At 48.3% G+C, this 21,810-nt stretch overlaps 1 protein-coding gene across 1 annotated transcript; it reads left to right on the forward strand.

Moving 5' to 3' along the window:
• Positions 1-439: 439 nt before the first annotated feature.
• LOC141989215 (DLA class II histocompatibility antigen, DR-1 beta chain-like) lies at positions 440-6,051 on the forward strand. Its single transcript, XM_074955651.1, has 5 exons — positions 440-609; positions 872-1,138; positions 1,882-2,163; positions 3,139-3,249; positions 5,547-6,051. The coding sequence occupies exons 1-5, from the start codon at positions 504-506 to the stop codon at positions 5,627-5,629; spliced, it is 849 nt and encodes a 282-aa protein (XP_074811752.1). The 5' UTR covers positions 440-503; the 3' UTR covers positions 5,630-6,051.
• Positions 6,052-21,810: the final 15,759 nt, after the last annotated feature.

Here is a 21,810-nt window from a genome sequence, read left to right on the forward strand (position 1 = left end):
AGTGAAATAGGTGGCCAGGATGGGCAGGACTGGTCCCAGCAAATAGGACTTTCACCCCTGCCCTCCTGCAGCCCAGTGTGCTCCAAGGTCACTTCTCCTGTCATGGGCTGTGTGGACGGGGAGGGCCTGGAGACATCAGCCCCAGGAGAGAGAGGGCCGGAGCAACAGTCACAGCATCCCAGGTGCTGTGCTGCCCGTTCTGCTGTGATTGTGTTCTGGGACACTGGCTGCTGCTAGGACTCTGGGTCTGTCTTGCTCTAGGAAGTTGACTCTACCGCAAAGGAGAAGCTGGCCCCATTGCTGCCTAGTGACCAATGATATGGCCCAGGCCCAAGGCTGGCAGTGGTATTGGCTGGGGGCCACCCAATCCCCTAGGTATTAGGCAACTTCCTGAGTTTTTGTGGTCAGGACTTTGCAGAGAACTTCCATTTTCGAGAGCTGTAGTGAAATATTATTGTTCTCAGCTTTGATCTCCCCATCAACTTTCCCCCTCTTGAGCAGCAATGGCCCCCGGAGGGATCCCTGGGGTCACCAGGAACTGCTGGGCTGGGGCTCTAATAGTGGCGATAGCACTGAGAACTCACAGAGCTCATTGCACAGACCCTCCAGGTGAGCAGAGACCCCAGTGCTGGGGGGGAAAGCCCTTTTGGGCTCTCGGGATGGGGAACACAAAAGCTTTCCCCCTGCCCAGCTCAGGGCTCAGAGATTCTCTTACAGGATCAACACAAGGGACTAGCAACTGGAGGTGAGAGGGGAGGACTAGCAACTGGAGGTGGGGAAAGGCTGCAAGGGACTAGCAACTGGAGGTGGGGAAAGGCTGCAGCAGAGGTGGGTGAAGGTGGGTTCCTGACCTGTTCCTCTCTCCTCTCAGAGCATTTCCTGCTGCAGCAGAAGTCTGAGTGTCACTACAGCAACAGCACACAGCGGGTGAGGTATCTGAAAAGACTGATCTGGGGCCAGCAGGAGATCTGTTACTATGACAGTGACTTGGGCTTCTCGGTGGCCCGCACGGAGCTGGGTCGGCCGATCGCGGAGTATTGGAACAGGCTGGAGTGGCTGAGCTACTTGTGGGCGTCAGTGGAGAAGTTCTGCAGTTATAACCGTAGGAGATTTAAGAACATCACTGTGGATAGGCGAGGTGAGCTGAAGGGGGAGGAGACCAAATTGGAACTGGGAACTTTGAGTCAGCCCCCGATCTGGTGGTGTTATATTTGCCTCCCTCTGCACACTCCCTACCAGGCAGCAATTGAGCATCAGTGGGGCTGGGTTTGATCTTGAAGGGGCAGAGTGGGAGTCGGAGGACGGGACTGGAGAAGACCGAATCTTTAATAGCAAAGGATTGCTCTCAGCTTGAATTAGGCCCCAAATTCCAGTTTTGAGGGAAATTCTCCCAAAACCTGATACTGAAGGAAATAATTTGGGTGAGCCCCACAGACAGGCCAGGACCCCAGAGCTCCACACAGGGTCCTCCCCATCCTGCCAGCCCCTGCAGGCAGTGGGACTGGGACTAAGGGCAGCGGGTGAAACCCTCCCACCCATCCCCTACCAAAGCTCTCTGTAGGAGGCACTGAAGTACCACAGGGATCCCTCACCTGGGAGACGGTGATGAGGGTGGGACCAGTGTGACTGGAAGGGGTGTCATGCAGAATACAGTCATGGCTGTGCGTTTCAGGGTCAGGGCTGCTGAAGAAGATGCAGACAGGTGGGTTTCAAGGAGAAATCCAGATGGTGTAGACTTGAGCTGGCCCGCTCTGGGCCCATTCCCACCCATGTCCCAGCAAGGAACAATTTCTGATAGGACAGAACAGGAGAAGGTGTGTGCTTTGGGCCCCCTTTGCCAAGGTGTGTCTCTCTCTCTCTCTCTCTCTCACACACACACAGTTAAGCCCAGAGTGAAAATTTCCACCCTGAAAGCAGAGTCTTCCCACCGCCCCAGCTTGCTGGTTTGCTCCGCAACAGGGTTTTATCCTTCCGAGATAGTGACCAAGTGGTTCAAAAATGGGCAAGAGGAGACAGCTGGAGTTGTATCCAGGGAGCTGCTACATAATGGAGACTGGACTTTCCAGATCCAGGTGACACTAGAAATGAAACCCAGGTGGGGAGATGTCTACACCTGCCAAGTGGAGCACATCAGCCTGCAAACGCCCATCACCATGCAGTGGGGTAAGAAACTGACATTGGGGCAACCCTGGAGGATGCCTTGAGGTCACTCCTAGCTCTATGGAGACAACCAGAGGCTGGCCGTGAAGCAGACTGTGATGGGATGTGTGCCCTATACGTGCTGTGAGAGGGTTAATAGGGGCCCAAGAGGCCAATTAACCCACCTGCTTGTATCTATTCAGGTAGGCCAGGCCTAATTGGAGATAAAGCCCAGCTGGGTTCTCCTTCCCCTCTTCCTCCCCCTCCATAAAGAGCTGGGTGAGCCCAGTTGAGGGAGACTGGGCTGGGCTGGGCTCACTCTAGGGAGCAGCCTGAAAGAAGGCTGAGCAAAGCAGGTGAACTGGAAGCCTGACTGGAGGCAGGGACACTGCTGGGCTGCAGCCTTCCTGAACCCCTGAGCAGGGGTGCCGGAACCAGGGGCGCTGTGGGAGCAGCAGCATGCCTAACTTGAAGTGGTTTCCACCGTGTACAAGGGTTACAGTTTGGTTCAATGGCTTTCAGCACCCTCACTATAAAAATATTTCCAATGCCACTGCCCCTGAGTGAGGGGAGGAGTGTGCCAGCCCCCGGAGAGTGGGGTTGCTGGAGGCATAGGAATCTGGTGTGCGGCATGGGGAAAAGACTGTAGCACTCAGAGCATGCCTGGGAGGAAGAGGTGGCCTGCTGAACCCAGCTGGGATGAAGGTTTGGTTGTTTCTTTCACCAAAGTCTGACAAACATGGACTCTGAGGCCCCGGAAGGGACTGGACTCTGTATAGTGGGCTGGCTGGAGGGCCAGGTCACTCCTACAGCTGGAGAAGGCCAAAGGAAGTGTGGGGAAATGGAGGCAACAGGTGCTGCAGGGTAACAACCATCTAGAAGGGGGCCCAGTGCCCCACATACCTACTTCCTCACGCGCTTCAGTAAGACAACAAAGATATTGTAAGGGAAATCAGAGTCCAGGCTGAGCCCTAGTCCTCTGTGCTCCTCTTTTGACAGTAGCACAGTCTGACTCTGCCAAGAGCAAGATGTTCATTGGAATTGGGGGCTTCGTACTGGGGTTGAGCCTCATGGTGGTGGGACTCCTCATCTACCAGAAGAATAAGAAAGGTGAGTAGCGGGTGAATGAAGGAGGTGAAATGTGTCCCCAGTAAGATGGCCCGATAGTCTTTAGGATTTCACTATAATTTAGATTTACCAAGTCAGTTAGCTTGAATTTCAAGGACATCTTGGATTTTTAGGACCTATGCCAACACCTGTTGAAGTCAATGGCAGTTTTAAATGACTTCTACAGACATTGGATTGGGCCTTCAGTGACTAGAGACCTTTACAGGAACCATTTGGGCCATCCTTTGTCCCTTGAAAGATCAGTCTCTGACCTGGTATAGCTCTGAAACAGACCATCTGAATTCTGGACTGTGGTGGTGCTTACTTATGGCAAATTCTCCACTTCTTCCCCACAGACATCACTTTATTGCAGACAGTTAGTAGACTCTGGATATGGATAAATTCATATTTATGTACAAAAGAATTAGGAAACCTCTCCTTTAAAATCAAAAGAAACCTATGAACTCTTGACCACAAAGTTTTGGTTGGTTGTTCCTTTTGCCAACTTCTCTCTCATCTCAGTACACTAACATAAATTTAAGTTCTTCCACTTAAAATGAACTAGAATGACCGGTTAAAATCCTGATGGTAGGATCTCTCTCACACAAGCACTCGCAAGCTTTCTCCAGCCTAAGCCTGTCCAATGACTCCCTCTTTTCTTAAACAAAAAAACTTAGCAGGTTCTTCATTCTTGGTCTATTTCTCTTAAGAACAGGGGTCCTCGGCCAAGGACCAAAATGTTTTGTCATACCTATTATAGTGTCCATGAAACTTTTGTTGAAACATAGGCAGGTTTAAATTGGAAAATTACCGAGATTCCAGGGTCCACAGCTCTGACAGGGAGCCTCTGAGCCCCCAGACACCCAGCTGGAGACTGGCAGGTTCCCTGCAACACAGCAGCCAGCCTGCAAGTGCCCAGCTGGAGCCAGGATTCTGGGGGACGACTGGTTCTCTGCATCTGCAGGCAGGATTCTTGCCACTGCTAGGCTCCAAGTTCCTGGGCAGGGAGGCTACCAGCGATGAAATTGACATTCTTGTCAGTTTCATGGCTGCTATTTCACATTTTGTCTCAGAAATACCATATTTTGCTGTTTTGTCATGAAATTTTCAGGGATCTCCAGTTCCAGTAAATTTCAGTAAATTTGCTTTCCTTCCAGATCAAAATGAAATTAATTTTGTAAATACCAAAATCCCTGAATTTCAGCCAGCTCCAGTTATGACCTCCCTGCCCATCCCAAATTGTTTACTGGGTGGGTGTCTTGGCTAGATGGGACCAGGACCTGTGGGTAGGGTCTCAGTATGGAGAAGGCTGAGAACCACTGCCTTAGAAAAATAGTTCCCAAACACCAGTTTCTCCTGAAATTAAGAGGAATGGGGGAGCAGGGACTGGAGACTTGACCCTGCCAGAACCACCTCTCTAGCCTGCCTAAGGCTCTGAGCACATTTCTTTTGGTTTTTCAAGGTTCCAAATTACCCAAACTCAAGGTAACTTCAGACTTCATTCTGCAACCCATTAAATACTCTCTTCCCCCATCAGAGCCCCCTGGATGAATGTGCTGTAGGGATGGAAAGAGGAGCAGAGAGGATGTTGGTTGAGTGGGTATCGCTTCAGCTGCCCTTATTTGGGGCCCCTGTTGTCTCCTCTTATCTCCCCATTTGTTATCTCCAGATCCTTTATATACTCAGACCCTAAGGCCATGTCGACACTACAAAATTATGTTGATCTAACTTATGTTGGCATACAGCCACCACAGTTATGAAATCGCTTGTGCGTGTGCACACTTGGCTCCTTGTGTTTGTGGTGTGCGTCCTCACCAGGAGCGCTTGTATCGATTGTATTGTCAGTGTGGGGGATTGTGGGACAGCTCCTGGAGGCAGTTATAGTCAATGTAAGCAACACATTGTCTACACTGACATCGACCGCGACTATGCTGCTCGGGGAGCTGGGTGTTTCTAAATCAGTGTAGAGAGGCCCTTATGTCAGCAGGAGCGAAATGTAAGTGGAGATGCTTCCACAGCTAGTTCGACACAAGGCAGCTTACATCGACCTAATCCTGTAGTGCAGAACATGCCGAACAATATTGCGAGGCTGGAGGTGGTGTGAGAATCAGGCAGATTTTGCTCCCTCCATTGAGGGTGAAGTAGGAGCCTCCCCAAGCAGCAGAATGTCCTGATTCCTGCTAGAGTATTTCCCCTCCCTGAGGCTGCCAGGTGGAGTCACTGGGGAATGCCCTGGAGCCTGCAAGAAAAAATTTCCACTTGTCCCCCAGTGGCTATTTCTCTTTTCTCTTTCCCCACAGGGTACCTGTGCTTGGACACTGGAGAATCTCGAGCTGCTGGGAGTGACAGGGGCAGCTCTACAAACTTACTGCTCTGTGACTAAATCCTTCCAAGTTCTGTGAAGGGCCATCTCTAAATCTTCCTTTAACTCTCTGCATTCACTCATGAGCCATTACTCTCTCCCTTCCCCTCGCTGGCTGTTTCTCGTGAGCTCTTGCCCAGGTCAAAACTGTGCTGGCGGGGGGAGTCATTGCTTTCCCTCAATCCTAGCAGGTTCCCCTCCTGCCAGTTTTTCCTGCTGCTCTGCCCCAGATTTAACTGCTCTGCAGTTAAAGAACCAAAGTGCTTGTAGATCTGAGATTGTCCCCCGGGGCCTGATTTCATGCAAGCTGTTGACTTGGGGAATCTCCCGTAGAAGAGGAGGGCAGGATCCAGCTGTCATATGGAGCTGAGGATGGATGTCCAGCTACTCCAAGTGCAGCACATACCCAGATAGAAAAGAGGAGAATAAATAATAATGTTTCTAACTAATGCTTTGCACTTAGAGAAATTTTGTCTAAGGGTCTGAAAGGATTTGATAACGGTGAGTTAATTAAAAGTACTAATTAACCTGGTGTTGATCTTTAATTTCATCTGTTTGGTAATTTTCTGAAGCAGATCTGTGATTCTGTATATCATGACACCCCACCCTTTGGCTAACGGAGATTGTACTGTACTCAGCTGATGAGCAGAACATGAAAACCTATGTAGAACACCAAATTAAAGAGATAAAGCCTTCCCCAGGTAACTAACAACCCATGAGATTATAAACATGGAGAAAATGTTTACACTCTAATTTGCCTTTCACTGTCACTGCTGGTTTGTTCTTGCTGCTGCTTTTACTCCTGGCAACGGTCTCAGTCAGCATAGACACTGAAACTAGGCTGCTCAGTCTCAGTTCCTGTCTCTAACTAGGTTCACTGTGTGGTTCTCATGCACTAATCAGCTGCTGTTGTACTTAGGGTTTTATCCTGACACTCATCATAGATTTCATAGAATTTAATGCCAGAAAGGACCATTAGCTCTTCCAATATGATCTCCTGTATAAATTATATATATATCCCCCTATATTGAGCCCAAAGACTTTAGTTGGACCAAAGCATTTCAGTCCTCAGGAGAATAAACTGTTAGAGGCCATTGGGAAAAAACAGGAGAGACAGCGGTGCCAAACTCACAGTGATAAACCAAAACCTGGATTTCAGGCCTCAGTGACTTGTCAGTGTCCCAGAAATGAACCAACACAGGATAAAACCCAATGATGCTTTGAAAAGTAGCACCCCCAAGGTTAAACCTACGAGGAGTCCAATGACATATAGTGAGGAGGGCTTTAAACTAGGTTCACCGGGGGAAGGAGACCAAAGCCCTGAGGTAAGTGGGAAAGCGGTATACTGGGAGGAAACACAGGCAGGAACGTCTGTGAGGGGAGGGCTCCTGCCTCATACTGAGAATGAGGGGCGATCAGCAGGTTATATCAAGTGCTTATATACGAATGCACAAAGCCTTGGAAACAAGCAGGGAGAACTGGAGGTCCTGATGATGTCAAGGAGTTATGACGTGATTGGAATAACAGAGACTTGGTGGGATAACTCACATGACTGGAGTACTGTCATGGATGGTTATAAACTGTTCAGGAAGGACAGGCAGGGCAGAAAAGGTGGGGGAGTAGCACTGTATGTAAGGGAGCAGTATGACTGCTCAGTGCTCCGGTATGAAACTGCAGAAAAACCTGAGTGTCTCTGGATTAAGTTTAGAAGTGTGAGCAACAAGAGTGATGTAGTGGTGGGAGTCTGCTATAGACCACCGGACCAGGGGGATGAGGTGGATGAGGCTTTCTTCCGGCAACTCGCAGAAGCTACTAGATCGCACGCCCTGGTTCTCATGGGTGACTTTAATTTTCCTGATATTTGCTGGGAGAGCAATACAACAGTGCATAGACAATCCAGGAAGTTTTTGGAAAGCGTAGGGGACAATTTCCTGGTGCAAGTGCTAGACGAGCCAACTGGGGGGGGAGCTTTTCTTGACCTGCTGCTCACAAACAGGGAAGAATTAGTGGGGGAAGCAAAAGTGGACGGGAATCTGGGAGGCAGTGACCATGAGTTGGTTGAATTCAGGATCCTGACACAGGGAAGAAAGGTAAGCAGCAGGATACGGACCCTGGACTTCAGGAAAGCAGACTTTGACTCCCTCAGGGAGCGGATGGGTAGGATCCCCTGGGGGACTAACATGAAGGGGAAAGGAGTCCAGGAGAGCTGGCTGTATTTCAAGGAATCCCTGTTGAGGTTACAGGGACAAACCATCCCGATGAGTCGAAAGAATAGTAAATATGGCAGACGACCAGCTTGGCTTAACGGTGAAATCCTAGCGGATCTTAAACATAAAAAAGAAGCTTACAAGAAGTGGAAGTTTGGACATATGACCAGGGAAGAGTATAAAAATATTGCTCGGGCATGTAGGAATGAAATCAGGAGGGCCAAATCGCACCTGGAGCTGCAGCTAGCAAGAGATGTCAAGAGTAACAAGAAGGGTTTCTTCAGGTATGTTGGCAACAAGAAGAAAGCCAAGGAAAGTGTGGGCCCCTTACTGAATGAGGGAGGCAACCTAGTGACAGAGGATGTGGAAAAAGCTAATGTGCTCAATGCTTTTTTTGCCTCTGTCTTCACAAACAAGGTCAGCTCCCAGACTGCTGCACTGGGCAGCACAACATGGGGAGTAGATGGCCAGCCCTCTGTGGAGAAAGAGGTGGTTAGGGACTATTTAGAAAAGCTGGATGTGCACAAGTCCATGGGGCCGGACGAGTTGCATCCGAGAGTGCTAAAGGAATTGGCGAATGTGATTGCAGAGCCATTGGCCATTATCTTTGAAAACTCGTGGCGAACGGGGGAAGTCCCGGATGACTGGAAAAAGGCTAATGTAGTCCCAATCTTTAAAAAAGGGAAGAAGGAGGATCCTGGGAACTACAGGCCAGTCAGCCTCACCTCAGTCCCCGGAAAAATCATGGAGCAGGTCCTCAAGGAATCAATCCTGAAGCACTTACACGAGAGGAAAGTGATCAGGAACAGTCAGCATGGATTCACCAAGGGTAGGTCATGCCTGACTAATCTAATAGCCTTCTATGATGAGATTACTGATTCTGTGGATGAAGGGAAAGCAGTGGATGTATTGTTTCTTGACTTTAGCAAAGCTTTTGACACGGTCTCCCACAGTATTCTTGTCAGCAAGTTAAAGAAGTATGGGCTGGATGAAGGCACTATAAGGTGGGTAGAAAGTTGGCTAGATTGTCGGGCTCAACGGGTAGTGATCAATGGCTCCATGTCTAGTTGGCAGCCGGTGTCAAGTGGAGTGCCCCAGGGGTCGGTCCTGGGGCCGGTTTTGTTCAATATCTTCATAAATGATCTGGAGGATGGTGTGGATTGCACTCTCAGCAAATTTGCGGATGATACTAAACTGGGAGGAGTGGTAGATACACAGGAGGGCAGGGATAGGATACAGAGGGACCTAGACAAATTGGAGGATTGGGCCAAAAGAAACCTGATGAGGTTCAATAAGGATAAGTGCAGGGTCCTGCACTTAGGATGGAAGAACCCAATGCACAGCTACAGACTAGGGACCGAATGGCTAGGCAGCAGTTCTGCGGAAAAGGACCTAGGGGTTACAGTGGACGAGAAGCTGGATATGAGTCAGCAGTGTGCCCTTGTTGCCAAGAAGGCCAATGGCATTTTGGGATGTATAAGTAGGGGCATAGCCAGCAGATCGAGGGACGTGATCGTTCCCCTCTATTCGACATTGGTGAGGCCTCATCTGGAGTACTGTGTCCAGTTTTGGGCCCCACACTACAAGAAGGACGTGGATAAATTGGAGAGAGTCCAGCGAAGGGCAACAAAAATGATTAGGGGTCTGGAACACATGACTTATGAGGAGAGGCTGAGGGAACTGGGATTGTTTAGTCTGCAGAAGAGAAGAATGAGGGGGGATTTGATAGCTGCTTTCAACTACCTGAGAGGTGGTTCCAGAGAGGATGGTTCTAGACTATTCTCAGTGGTAGAAGATGACAGGACAAGGAGTAATGGTCTCAAGTTGCAGTGGGGGAGGTTTAGGTTGGATATTAGGAAAAACTTTTTCACTAGGAGGGTGGTGAAACACTGGAATGCGTTACCTATGGAGGTGGTAGAATCTCCTTCCTTGGAAGTTTTTAACGTCAGGCTTGACAAAGCCCTGGCTGGGATGATTTGATTGGGGATTGGTCCTGCTTTGAGCAGGGGGTTGGACTAGATGACCTCCTGAGGTCCCTTCCAACCCTGATATTCTATGATTCTATGACACCTTAAAGACTAACAGATTTAGTAGGGCATAAGCTTTTATGGGTAAAAACTCACTTCTTCAGATGCATGGAGTGAAAATTACAGAAACAGGCATAAATATATATTGGCACATGAAGAGAAGGGAGTTACCTTACAAGTGGAGAACCAGTGTTGAAGGCCAATTTAGTCAGGGTGTATGTGGTCCACTCCCAATAATTGGTGAGGAGGTGTCAACACCATGAGAGGGAAAATTGCTTTTGTAGTGAGCCAACCACTCCCAGTCCCTATTCAAGCCCAAATTGACAGTGTTAAGTTTGCACATGAATTGTAGCTCTGCAGTTTTTCTTTGAAGTCTGTTTTTGAAGTTTTTTTGTTGAAGGATGGCTACTTTTAAATCTGTCATTGAATGTCCAGGGAGATTGAAGTGTTCTCCTACTGGTTTTCATATGTTACCATTCCTGAGGTCTGATTTGTGTGCATTTATCCTTTTACATAGAGACTGTCCAGTTTGGCTAATGTACATGGCAGAGGGGCATTGCTGGCACATGATGGCATATATCACATTAGTAGATATGCAGGTGAATGAGCCCCTGATGATGTGGCTGATGTGGTTGGGTCCCAGGATTGTGTCAGTAGAGTAGATATGGGGACAGAGAAGGCAACAGGGTTTGTTACAGGGATTGGTTCCTGGGTTAGTGTTTCTGTGGTGTGGTGTGTAGTTGCTGGTGAGTATTTGCTTCAGGTTGGGGGGCTGTCTGTAAGCGAGGATTGGCCTGCCTCCCAAGGCCTGTGAGAGTGGGGGATTGTTTTCCAGGATAGGTTGTAGATCATTGATGATCACCTGGAGAGGTTTTACTTCGGGGCTGTTCGTGATGGCCAGTGGTGTTCTGTTATTTTCCTTGATGGGCCTGTCCTGTAGTAGGTGACTTCTGGGTACCCGTCTCACTCTGTCAATCTGAAAAACAGAGCAAGACAGATACCCAGAAGTCACCTACTACAGGACAGGCCCAACAAGGAAAATAACAGAACACCGCTGGCCATCACCATCAATTTGGGCTTGAATTGGGACTGGGAGTGGTTGGCTCACTACAAAAGCAATTTTCCCTCTCTTTTTGACAGGTTTCAGAGTAACAGCCGTGTTAGTCTGTATTCGCAAAAAGAAAAGGAGTACTTATGGCACCTTAGAGACTAACCAATTTATTTGAGCATAAGCTTTCGTGAGCTACAGCTCACTTCATTGGATGAAGTGAGCTGTAGCTCACGAAAGCTTATGCTCAAATAAATTGGTTAGTCTCTAAGGTGCCACAAGTACTCCTTTTCTTTTTCCCTCTCTTGGTATTGGGAGTGGACCACATATACCCTGACTGAATTGACCTTCAACATTGGTTCTCCACTTGTAAGGCAACTCCCTTCTCTTCATGTGCCAATATATATTTATGCCTGTTTCTGTAATTTTCACTCCATGCATCTGAAGAAGTGGGTTTTTTACCCACGAAAGCGTATGCTCTAATAAATCTGTTAGTCTTTAAGGTGCCACCGGACTCCTCGTTGTTTTTGGGGACACAGACTGTCATAAATATAAAGGGAAGGGTAAACCCCTTTAAAATCCCTCCTGGCCAGAGGAAAAATCCTCTCACCTGTAAAGGGTTAAGAAGCTAAAGGTAACCTCGCTGGCACCTGACCAAAATGACCAATGAGGAGACAAGATACTTTCAAAAGCTGAGAGGAGGGAGAGAAACAAAGGGTCTGTGTCTGTCTATACGCTGTTTTTGCCGGGGATAGTCCAGGAATGGAGTCTTAGAACTTTAGTAAGTAATCTAGCTAGGTATGTGTTAGATTATGATTTCTTTAAATGGCTGAGAAAAGAATTGTGCTGAATAGAATGACTATTTCTGTCTGTGTGTCTTTTTTGTAACTTAAGGTTTTGCCTAGAGGGATTCTCTATGTTTTGAATCTAATTACCCTGTAAGGTATCTACCATCTTGATTTTACAGAGGGGATTTCTTTACTTCTATTTACTCCTATTTCTATTAAAAGTCTTCTTGTAAGAAAACTGAATGCTTTTTCATTGTTCTCAGATCCAAGGGTTTGGGTCTGTGGTCACCTATGCAAATTGATGAGGATTTTTACCAAACCTTTCCCAGGAAGTGGGGTGCAAGGGTTGGGAGGATTTTGGGGGGAAAGACGTGTCCAAACTACGTTTCCCAGTAAACCCAGTTAGAGTTTGGTGGTGGCAGTGGATATTCCAAGGATAAAATTAATTTGTACCATGGGGAAGTTTTAACCTAAGCTGGTAAAAGTAAGCTTAGGAGGTTTTCATGCAGGTCCCCACATCTGTACCCTAGAGTTCAGAGTGGGGGAGGAACCTTGACACAGACTAACACAGCTACCCCTCTGATACAAGGTTAAACCTGGTGTAGAGTGGAATGGAGAAGTGACATAGTCATGGTAGGACCCCTGATCACATGTAGGACTTAAATTGTTGTATAGGACTTCAGGACTGATCCTGCAAAACTTTCCTGGTGGGTGGGCTACTTAGCATGAGTAGATCCATTGAAGTCAAGTTAATGGGACTACTAGTTACAAGACTGGGCCCTTAGATCTGCCACCGTAATAAGTAGTCTTTAAATGCTGATGGGCAGAAACTAACCCGTATTTGCACAGTTCATTATATTATCCAGTGAAACAAGCTGCTGTGGGAGATGGTGAGATCACCTTAACTGGAAATATTCAAGGGACAACTGGGCATTCATCAACCTGGGATACATAGGGATAATTAATCCATCCTGCCATGATGCACGGAGTCACAGAGGGAGCAGATGACCCACCAAAGATGTCTTTCAAAATGAACAAATGGATGAATCTATGAAATTTTCAATCCCCCAGGGTCTTTTTGTACAGCTCCACACAGCCTGTGGAGGAAATGGTAACTATATCCAGCAAGCCTGTTTCTAATTAACAAATAATTATCTACAAATTGCTGTAATTATTGCCTTGGATTCCAAAGAAGAGAGCCATGACAACAAGATGAGCATAGTTTCCTTATGAGTGAAATATTTTCCTTGTCTTATCTTGAGTGCCCCGCTGCTGTGAGGCTTGGGGACTTTGCTTAGCTTTCCTTTTGAGAAGTGTGATAAAACTACCCTTGCTGCCTGGGAAGGGAAGGATTGTTTAAAAGGCATGCAAGGGTTTTTCTTGATCTCTCAATTTCTCTTATCTGCTGTTTTAATTCTGGACAGTTTTTGGGGGTGTCATAAAAATAAAATCTGTACATTAAATACTACAGTGCGAAGCATAATCTAAGCACCTAGACCATATAAGTAAATGGGCAAAATGAACCACCAGGGACTGAGTTGTGCAATGAGGAATAAAATCTAATGCTTGAAAGGAGGGGCCAAAATCTTCGTTCCCACTATTGCTAACCTGGAAAAAAGGATAGGAAAGTTGAATTTATTCTTTGTATTGCAGCAGTGCCTGTAAGCGCCAGTCATGGACCATGACCCCATTGTGTTAGGTGCTGTACAAACACAGAACAAAAAGATGATCTGTTGGGTGGTTGACATCACTTTTTTAGTGTGTGTGTGTATGTGTGGGGTGTGTGTATGAGTCAAATCACTTTCTCCCCCAGGCTTAGGACTGCCAAAATCTAGGGCTAGTTGGACCCCTCAGTTTATTCCTTATTACAAACAGGGGGCTTTTAAGGGCCAGAGACATGGGGCCAGCCAGCACGCTTCACTAATGGTTGCAGCTGAGAAGGGGACAGGTGTTCTCTATAAAAAGCTGCAGGAGTTGGGGGCCAGAAGCCACGTAGGCTGCTGTGGGTGGTAGTCTCTCTCTTGGGCTCTTTCTTGGAGACCTTATTAAAGGGACATACTTATTCTGTTCATTTCTTTTGGGTTTCCCCCTTGTTTGGATCCTTTACAGGCCCCATTGTGCTAGGCACTGTACAAACCCACCGTAAGAGATGCTGCCTCCTCTGAAGTATTTAATTCTAAAGAGACAGGACTGGCAAAGGGGTTGGGGGAAGAGAAGAAAGGAATCACCCCCATTTTATGGATATAGAACTGAGAGACTGACCTGGCCAAGCTCTCACAGGGAGTCTGTGGCAGACCTAGGAACCAAACCTAAATCTGAATCTTAGTCCAGTGTCTTACTCACAGAATCATGCTTCCTCTCAGCAGTTCTGCCCTTTATTCAGTCACTCTTAACTGATTCCCCTAAATGATTCTACTTGCTGCCAGTGTTTCCAGGACAGCCTATACTTTGGATAGTCTGTGCTATGTTTATTATGTTTATGCAGCTGCAGCATATTTGCCTGAAGTTAGTGGCCTGTAGATATGCAGCTAGGAAAATGTGGTGTCTTATTATGCAGAAACAAAAGCAGTCTGACCCTGGTCAGAATTAAGGCAATATGGGTCCTAGGCTCTACCCCTATGGCCCTGCCTCCGCTCCATGATCCTGCCTCCCCTCATAGATTTGCAGGGGCAGCATAAGACCCCCTTATTCCATCCATAGGCGCCAACTTCTCCTGGTGCCAGTGGGTGCTCGGGCCCCCCTGCCCTGGCCCCACCCTACCCCCATTCCAACCCCTTCCCCAAAGTCCCTGCCCAAACTCTGCCCGCTCCCTGCCCATATTGGACCCCTTCCCCAAATCCCCGTCCATGGCCCCACCTCTTTCCCGCCTCCTCCCCTGAGCACGCCGCATTCCTGCTCTTCCCCCCTCCCTCCCATAGCTTGTTATGCCGTAAAACAGCTGTTTCGTGGTGGCAAGCACTGGGAGGAGAAACGGGGATGCAGCACACTCAGGGAAGGAGGTGGAGGTGAGGTGAGCTGGGGAGGGGGGAAAGGGGAGGGGGTGGGGTGGGGAGCTGCCGGTGGGTACAGAGCACCCACCAATTTTTCCCTGTGGGTGCTCCAGCTCCGGAGCACCCACGGAGTTGGCGCCTATAATTTCATCCAGGAATGGCAGCAGACTCCCTTCACGCCTGAAGAGATGGGGAAACACCCCACCATTTACCCCAGCTGCCAGGGAATATCTGCTTGAGTGAGTGGGCCAGGCCTGCTGTTTCTGTCATTCACAGAGTCCTCTGCTGGGTCCTCTGCTGGGATGGCATTGGCAGGCCAGTGGGAGCTTCATGCTCCTCCCACAGATCACTGGGCGTTAACTCCCATGCATCTCAATGGGGTAAATTTAACCCGTTGGAGCTATTGTTTCAGGCTCTTTGTAAACTCACACAGAGGTCCCTGAACGGGTTACACGTAGGTCACGTTTTCAAGCTTTTCTTTCTGACCATGGGGGATAGAAACTTACTTTTTTTCCTCACCAGTGATAACTGAGATTATGCCCTTATCACATGAATCTGGGAGCTGGGGCCCTAGGCACAGACCTATAATGCCTATGCCTTAATCCAGCCCTGGTTATACCTAGACTACCTCCTTTGTTAAGGAGGGGCAAATTTAAGAAAACATTTCAACTCAACTACCTACAGCCAATTTTCATGGCATTCTCATATGAAGGAGGCCTTCCCGAGGAAGCCGTGATCTGGTGTGGAAGTTCACCATCTACAGAACTCATCTCCCAGGCAAGGGGAGTGAGTGTGGAATGCATGTGGTTGAGAATGAGGTCTTCAGACAAGGGAGTTGAATCAGACCCACATTGGAATCAGTATTTTTACTTGAACCAGAGCCTGTCCCATAATTTTGTCCTACCTGCTGAACTCGAACTGGCACTAAACTAAACCAAACCAAACCAAAAACTGGGTTACTGGTTAAAGTAAAGGTTCGGTATTTTTTTTAAGCTCAATATTTTAAAAAGTCCTGTGATTTTATTTTCATTATAAAACAAGACAACAAAATAACAAATAGGCCATGTGATTGCTACCTGCAAGGCCTGCCCCAGGATAATGAGAAGAGAATGAGAATAGAAAGAGGCCAGCCCATCAGAGTAGGGAGGGAGAGGGGATGCTTAGGAGCTGCCTGCACACCACATGCAGCAGCAGGGGCCCCAATAAATACATGCACCATCTCTGAGACTCCCCCCTGGGGAGAGAAGAGGTGGATGCTCCCTGGTCCCAGAATTAACAATAACTTTTCAAGCTCAAGGGAAATGGTAATGGCTCCCCAACACTTCTCCCCCTTAGACCAGGCCTCTTCCCACCCATCTCCAAACCCTGGTGCAGCTTCTCTCTCCAGTTGCCCCCAAACTCAAATGTATCCTTTCACCACAGAGGTCCTGTATGACAGAGCAAACATTAGAAGATGTTATTTGAGTTCTCTCAAAGAAATCAGTCATAAAAAAATTGTGTTTATATGACACCACAAAAACACTAGGAAAACTCATAGGGTACATCTACACTGCCACAAAAAAACCCATGGTACCAAGCAATGTTCCCTCTAATTTTTTACATCCATGTGCAGAATGAATTTTGTTATGTGCACCAATATGGAGGTGATGTGTGGTGGAGGTGGGGCCGAGGGGTTCGGAGTGTGGGAGGGGGCTCAGGGCTGAGGCAGAAGGTTGGAGTGCGAGGGGGTTAAGGCTGGGGGTGCACGCTTTGGGGTGGAGCCAGGGATAAGGGGTATGCAGTGCAGGCTGCCCTGGGGCTGCAGTCGGAAAACAGGACTCACCCCTTCCCTCTCTCATCACAGCAGCCCAGGGCCGGGGGAGAGCAGCTTAGAGGGAACTTAGATACCAAGTCTCAGAGCCCAGCTCAGTTGATTTGGGATCACAGGGCTTGGGTTGCAGGGCTAAAAATTGCAGTACAGACATTCAGACTCGGGCTGGAGACCAGGCTCAAAGATTCACCCCCTTCTGGAGTCTCCTGGGCTCCAGCCCAAACCTAAATGTCTACACTAATTTTATAGTCCCACAGCCTGAGCCCTGTGAGCCTGAGTCAGCTGACCTGGGCCAGCCATGGCCATACTATGGGTCTTTTATTGCAGTGTAGACGTATTGATAGACTCACAGACTTTGAGGCCAGAAGGGACCATCATAATCATCTAGTCTGACCTCCTGCACATTGCAGGCCACAGAACCTCAGCCACTCACTCCTGTAATAGACCCCTAACCTCTGGCTGAGTTACTGAAGTCCTCAAATCTTGAGCTAAAGACTTCAAGTTACTGAGAATCCACCATTTACTCTATTTCAAACCAGCAAGCGACCTGTACCCATGCTGCTGAGGAAGGTAAAACCCTCTGCTAATCTGACCTGGGGAAAATTCCTTTCTGACCCCAAAACTCATGTAAAATTAGAGTTGAAAATAAGTAAATGGTCACAAATCAAATCAATTTTAAGCTTCCACTCTCTTTTTTGAACTTCCTTCTATAGTAGGAAGAGAGCCTGAGACATAAGCCCTTGTATCAGAGGCCTGGTATGAGGCCTGAGGTCTGAACTAAAGTAGCGGTCAAAGCTTCACTGATATGAAGCAAAGTCAGGTTGTGAGCAAGAGGCAGGCCCTGCTCACAGAATTTGGCAAGCACGGGGCTGATATTGCATAAAAACATATTCCGAAGAGGTGCTGGGCACAGAACACTCACGCAAGCGCACTCCAGAAGGGCGGTACCAGAACACCTTGATACCAGTACATTCCCCAAAGAGAACAGGAACACACTGACCCATCCTAAAGATAAGGTCAGGATGACAGCATGATGGATAGAGATGTTTTAATCAAACCAACAGGAACTAGACAATGCATGGCAGCCTAATATGTCAGAGGGTGGCACCCTGATATGTCAGAGGCAATATGTACCTTGTTTGTATTGGTGTATAAAGATATATTTCAAAGGGTGTATCTTTGGCCAACCTAGGGGGCAGTGGAAAGTCCCGCCATTGACGGAGCTGCGTCCATTGTCACAAGTATACACGTCTCAATATCCTCGTAGAGTCTGCCAGGGGCTATTACCATGCTTCGTCGACAATAAACCTGGCCGGGTGCCTTTGCTGAAAACCGAGTCTGTGGATTTATTGGGCAGTTTAATTGAGGTCTGGTATCTCTGCTATCTTCACAGAGCTGGGACAGTACACTGAATGAACACACACACACACGCAGCCAACATCTCACCACATCTTCCACTAAAACCAGTGGTGAGCTGGAGCCGGTTCGCACCGGTTCGCGCGAACCGGTTGTTAAATTTTGAAGCCGGTTTAGAACCGGTTGTTAAAGGGGTGGGCAAACTCCGGCCCGCGGGCCGCATACTGTCCTGTCCATCCTGCCTGAGCTCTCAGGGAGGCTCCCCTGAGAATTTTTACTCACCTGGCAGCACTGCAGGCCTTCGGCGGCACTTCGGCAGCGGGTCCTTCAGTCGCTCCAGGTCTTCAGTGGCACTTCGGCAGCGGGTCCTTCAGTGCCGCCGAAGACCCGGAGCGAGTGAAGGACGTGCCGCCGAAGGCCCAGCGTGACTGAAGGAACTGGTTCTTCAGCTTCTGGCTGTTCATCACTAACTAAAACATTTGACATTTGATTTGAAACTGTTTGAACCAGTAACCGAACCATGCCTTTTTTTTTTTTTTGATGACTTGAACCACAACACTCTGAATGCAATTGAACCCAAACCTAAGCCAAAGCAAAATAAAGATTGGTTTGACTCCCTGCTTCCGACTGCTCTCCGGCTCTGGGATTAAGAGGTGTTTTATTGCAGCTGTTCCTCTCCCCCACCCCCTCCAAACAGATGCCGCCTAATGAATGAGAATTGGTTTGCAGATAGAGGAGCCGTCACCAGAAATGATTGGTTGTGTTCAATATTTTATGTTCCCAGATAAAAAAAAAATCTTTGAAATATCCTTTGGGAGATCTGCGAACATAACTGAGTGATTCATAGAGCTCAAGAACAAACCAAGGGTCTGTAACCAACATATTAAATCAGGGAAGTTTTAAAACATTTTCATATTCAATATCCTCTCTCCAAGCACGTTCCAGCAGAGGGATAAAATCACAGACAGAAACAATCTCCAGAAACAAAGAGTTTCTCCAAACAATCTCCAGAAACAAGGGGAGAGTTTCTAAAGCCCTAATAACACTAAGGAGGGAATCAAGTCCTCTTAACTCTTAGAGCAAGATGATACTCTCGGGGGAGGGAGAAGAGCCCAGTTAATGGTATTCCTTTGTGGGGGGAGTCAATGTCAAAACCTCTGTTGATTTCAGCAGGGACCAGGATTTCACCTCTTCAAGCATTAACTCACAACTCCTCTGCACTCACGTGAGGCAGGCAGTTAAGAACCATTATCCCCCATTTTGTGGGGGGGGAAGATGGATGGGTGCCTTGCCATAGATCACAACTCAGTGAGCTGGGGGCACCAGTGGAATTCAGTCTCCCCTCATGTCTCCTCTAATGCATATTCCTCCAGGCCACACATCTCCTGTCTCTCTCCTACTACTCAACCCCTCCCTTCTATAATTGCTAAACAAGCTCTTCCACCTTTGCTAATCACCCCTCACACATACACCCAAGAAGCCCTTCACCGCATAGACAAGAAGAGCCACCCGCCTACCCTTTGTGATATCCCAGGTCTTGAGCCCAGGTCTAGGCATTCCCAGACAGCCACCATATCCTGGCCTCCACCCAATGGTTGCTGAAAGCTGGTGGGGTGGCCCAAGAAGCCAGTTGGACTACAGGCTCAGCCCAGGCACCACCCACGGAAGCCATGATTGGGGGATTGCCTGGCTCTACCAATTGGTCCAGCCATGCTATTTAAGCCGGAAAGAGGCACAGGCAGTTGTCTGAGCAATAAGGTGGTTTCCTCTTGTAGCTGCAATGGACTCTGCTTGCGCCTGTCTCCTCCACCCAAACACTGTTCCTGACTCCTGCGCTGCTCCTGCAGAACCCCTGCCTTTGCCCCTCTTCCCACCGTGCTCCTGCTCCATGTCTGATCCTTGCCTCTCCTCCAGTTCCTGCCCTTACCTTGCTTCCGCCACCAGTTACCAGTCCTGGCTCTGACCCCAGCCTCTGACTCTGGCTTGACCCCTTGGCTTTAGTAATTGGCAGTTGACTCTGGTCCTGGCCCTCAGCTTTGTTCCCCAACCTGGACACCTGCTCTGCCCACTAGACCTGACTCCTGCTCTGACTACTAGGCCAGACTGCCTACATCCCAGTCCACAGCAGCCTTCCCTACAGGCTGGCCACTTTGAGCTCCCCACCTGCTACTGCTTCCCAGCAAGAATCAGGGACCAGGGATGGAGACAAGGCCAACAGGGGAACAGAGAGGAGGTTCCTGACTTTGCCTAGCAGTCCTGACCTAGTCCCTCCTTCCCAGCCCAGCACCCCATGCTAGCTTCCTCACAACCCAGGAGACTGGCCTGCCCAGTTGGCATAAGATGTCTCAGCACAAGACAGTGTCCTAAAAGCTAGAGGAATCCCCCTTTGCCACAGACACCCCGTCCGTTTAGTGGGTGATCAGCTTGAAGGTGTGATGGCAGAGATCCTCTCTCACTGCTGGTAGTTTATTCCACTCCAGCTGTTCACAGCACAGTGGTTTTTTGCTTCCCAACTTCAGTCCCCGGCTCTCACAATAAACCCCTCCTTTCCTTTATCCACACCTGGTCACCTCTCCATTTCCTGTTTTACACATTTCTACACTTCAGCCACCCGGTGCCAGCAGGAGCTCCCACCAATACTACATCAACTAATAATTCCAAACTCTGATTTCAAATTCGTACCATTTAAGGTACGAATACCGCCAAGGAAATAGCAATTCATGCCTTTGACATCTTGTTAAATGTTAAACGTTGCCTTAGGGATTTGGGATGGCTATTTATTTCTGTTATGGATTATATACGATGAGAACGTGAGCTCCGATTTTGCATTTCATCTGTTTTAGCTTTGCTTTCACTACTGCCAGGGGCTCCATGTGAAGGCAGTAGACTTACTCCCCATTTTGACCCTTACTTACAGTAATGGAAGCTAATTCTCAATGAAACCAAGTATTTTCCATCTAAACAATTGTCTCGCCAATTGACCCATCTTGATCCATGTCCAAGGACACATACTGCCATTGCAAATAGTTGTAGGAGAAAAGCTCAACCAGAGCCGGCCATACTGGCCTCAACTGGAACACCTGAAAATAAAGATCTGTTGCCGTACTGCCTCGATACCAAAACTATCTGGAAGCTCATGGGGAGCAGACCTTTCGATACATCTGTATTGGCCCTGGAGTTCGCTCTGTGGTTTGGGGGTGCAGTTGCCACACTCAGCTTGTTGACACGGAAGTGAATTCAGCCACTTGAATTATTTGTGGTTGCTTGAATTATACACCAACCTCCAGTTTGTATCTGCTAGCAGCTCCGCCAGACCTTCAATGAGATGCCAATGCTATTAAGTCTGCTTGGAGAGCTGCAACAGATGAAACCAACCTATTATGTCTCCAGTTGGCCGATGCCCCATTCTCAGACAGGAAACCACACACAGCGCCAGCTTGACAGTCTGGTCTTATCCAGGGGAGGAATCCCAATATGCAGACCAGAGTGTGACATGACAGCTGACCTCTTGACAGCCCTTTGCTATGGCAGCCCATGCACTCTTGAACAAGAGCGTTACTAGTCCTTTACCGTGCACAGATCATCGGCACCTCCAGAAGCTGAAAACTGTGTTCTTAAAGAGGGGAATCATTGGTAGGAAAGAGTCCAACACACCGTGTAAATCGAGGAGTCCATTGCTGCACCAGCCTCCTTGTAGATTGTAGGCCTATTTCCTCGATTGTAGATCCTGGCCCAGGCTCAACAGGCTACTCTCTGGCTCATAGAGAGTTGCCACAGCTATGTCCCTGATTGGCCTGCCTTCCTCTCCATGCTGAGACCGTGGGGCAACACTGCAGACAAAAACTCATGTGCTGGAAGAGTGCCCAACCAGAAATCTACAATCCCTAGCCTCCCTTGATACAGAGGCTGTCCTCTGGTTATGGAACTTGGACATTGAGCTCTGACGTTTGCATGCAAGGAGAAGAAGTTTATATAT

The sequence above is a fragment of the Natator depressus genome, chromosome 1 (assembly GCF_965152275.1).
Source record: "Natator depressus isolate rNatDep1 chromosome 1, rNatDep2.hap1, whole genome shotgun sequence".
Lineage (NCBI taxonomy): Eukaryota > Metazoa > Chordata > Testudines > Cheloniidae > Natator > Natator depressus.

Excerpts from the sequence above, each read along its gene's own strand:
- LOC141989215 (XM_074955651.1), top strand. The coding sequence starts at position 504 with ATGGCCCCCGGAGGGATCCCTGGGGTCACCAGGAACTGCTGGGCTGGG. Across the intron at positions 1,139-1,881 it reads CATCACTGTGGATAGGCGAG|TTAAGCCCAGAGTGAAAATT; the intron begins GTGAGCTGAAGG and ends ACACACACACAG. Across the intron at positions 2,164-3,138 it reads GCCCATCACCATGCAGTGGG|TAGCACAGTCTGACTCTGCC; the intron begins GTAAGAAACTGA and ends CTCTTTTGACAG.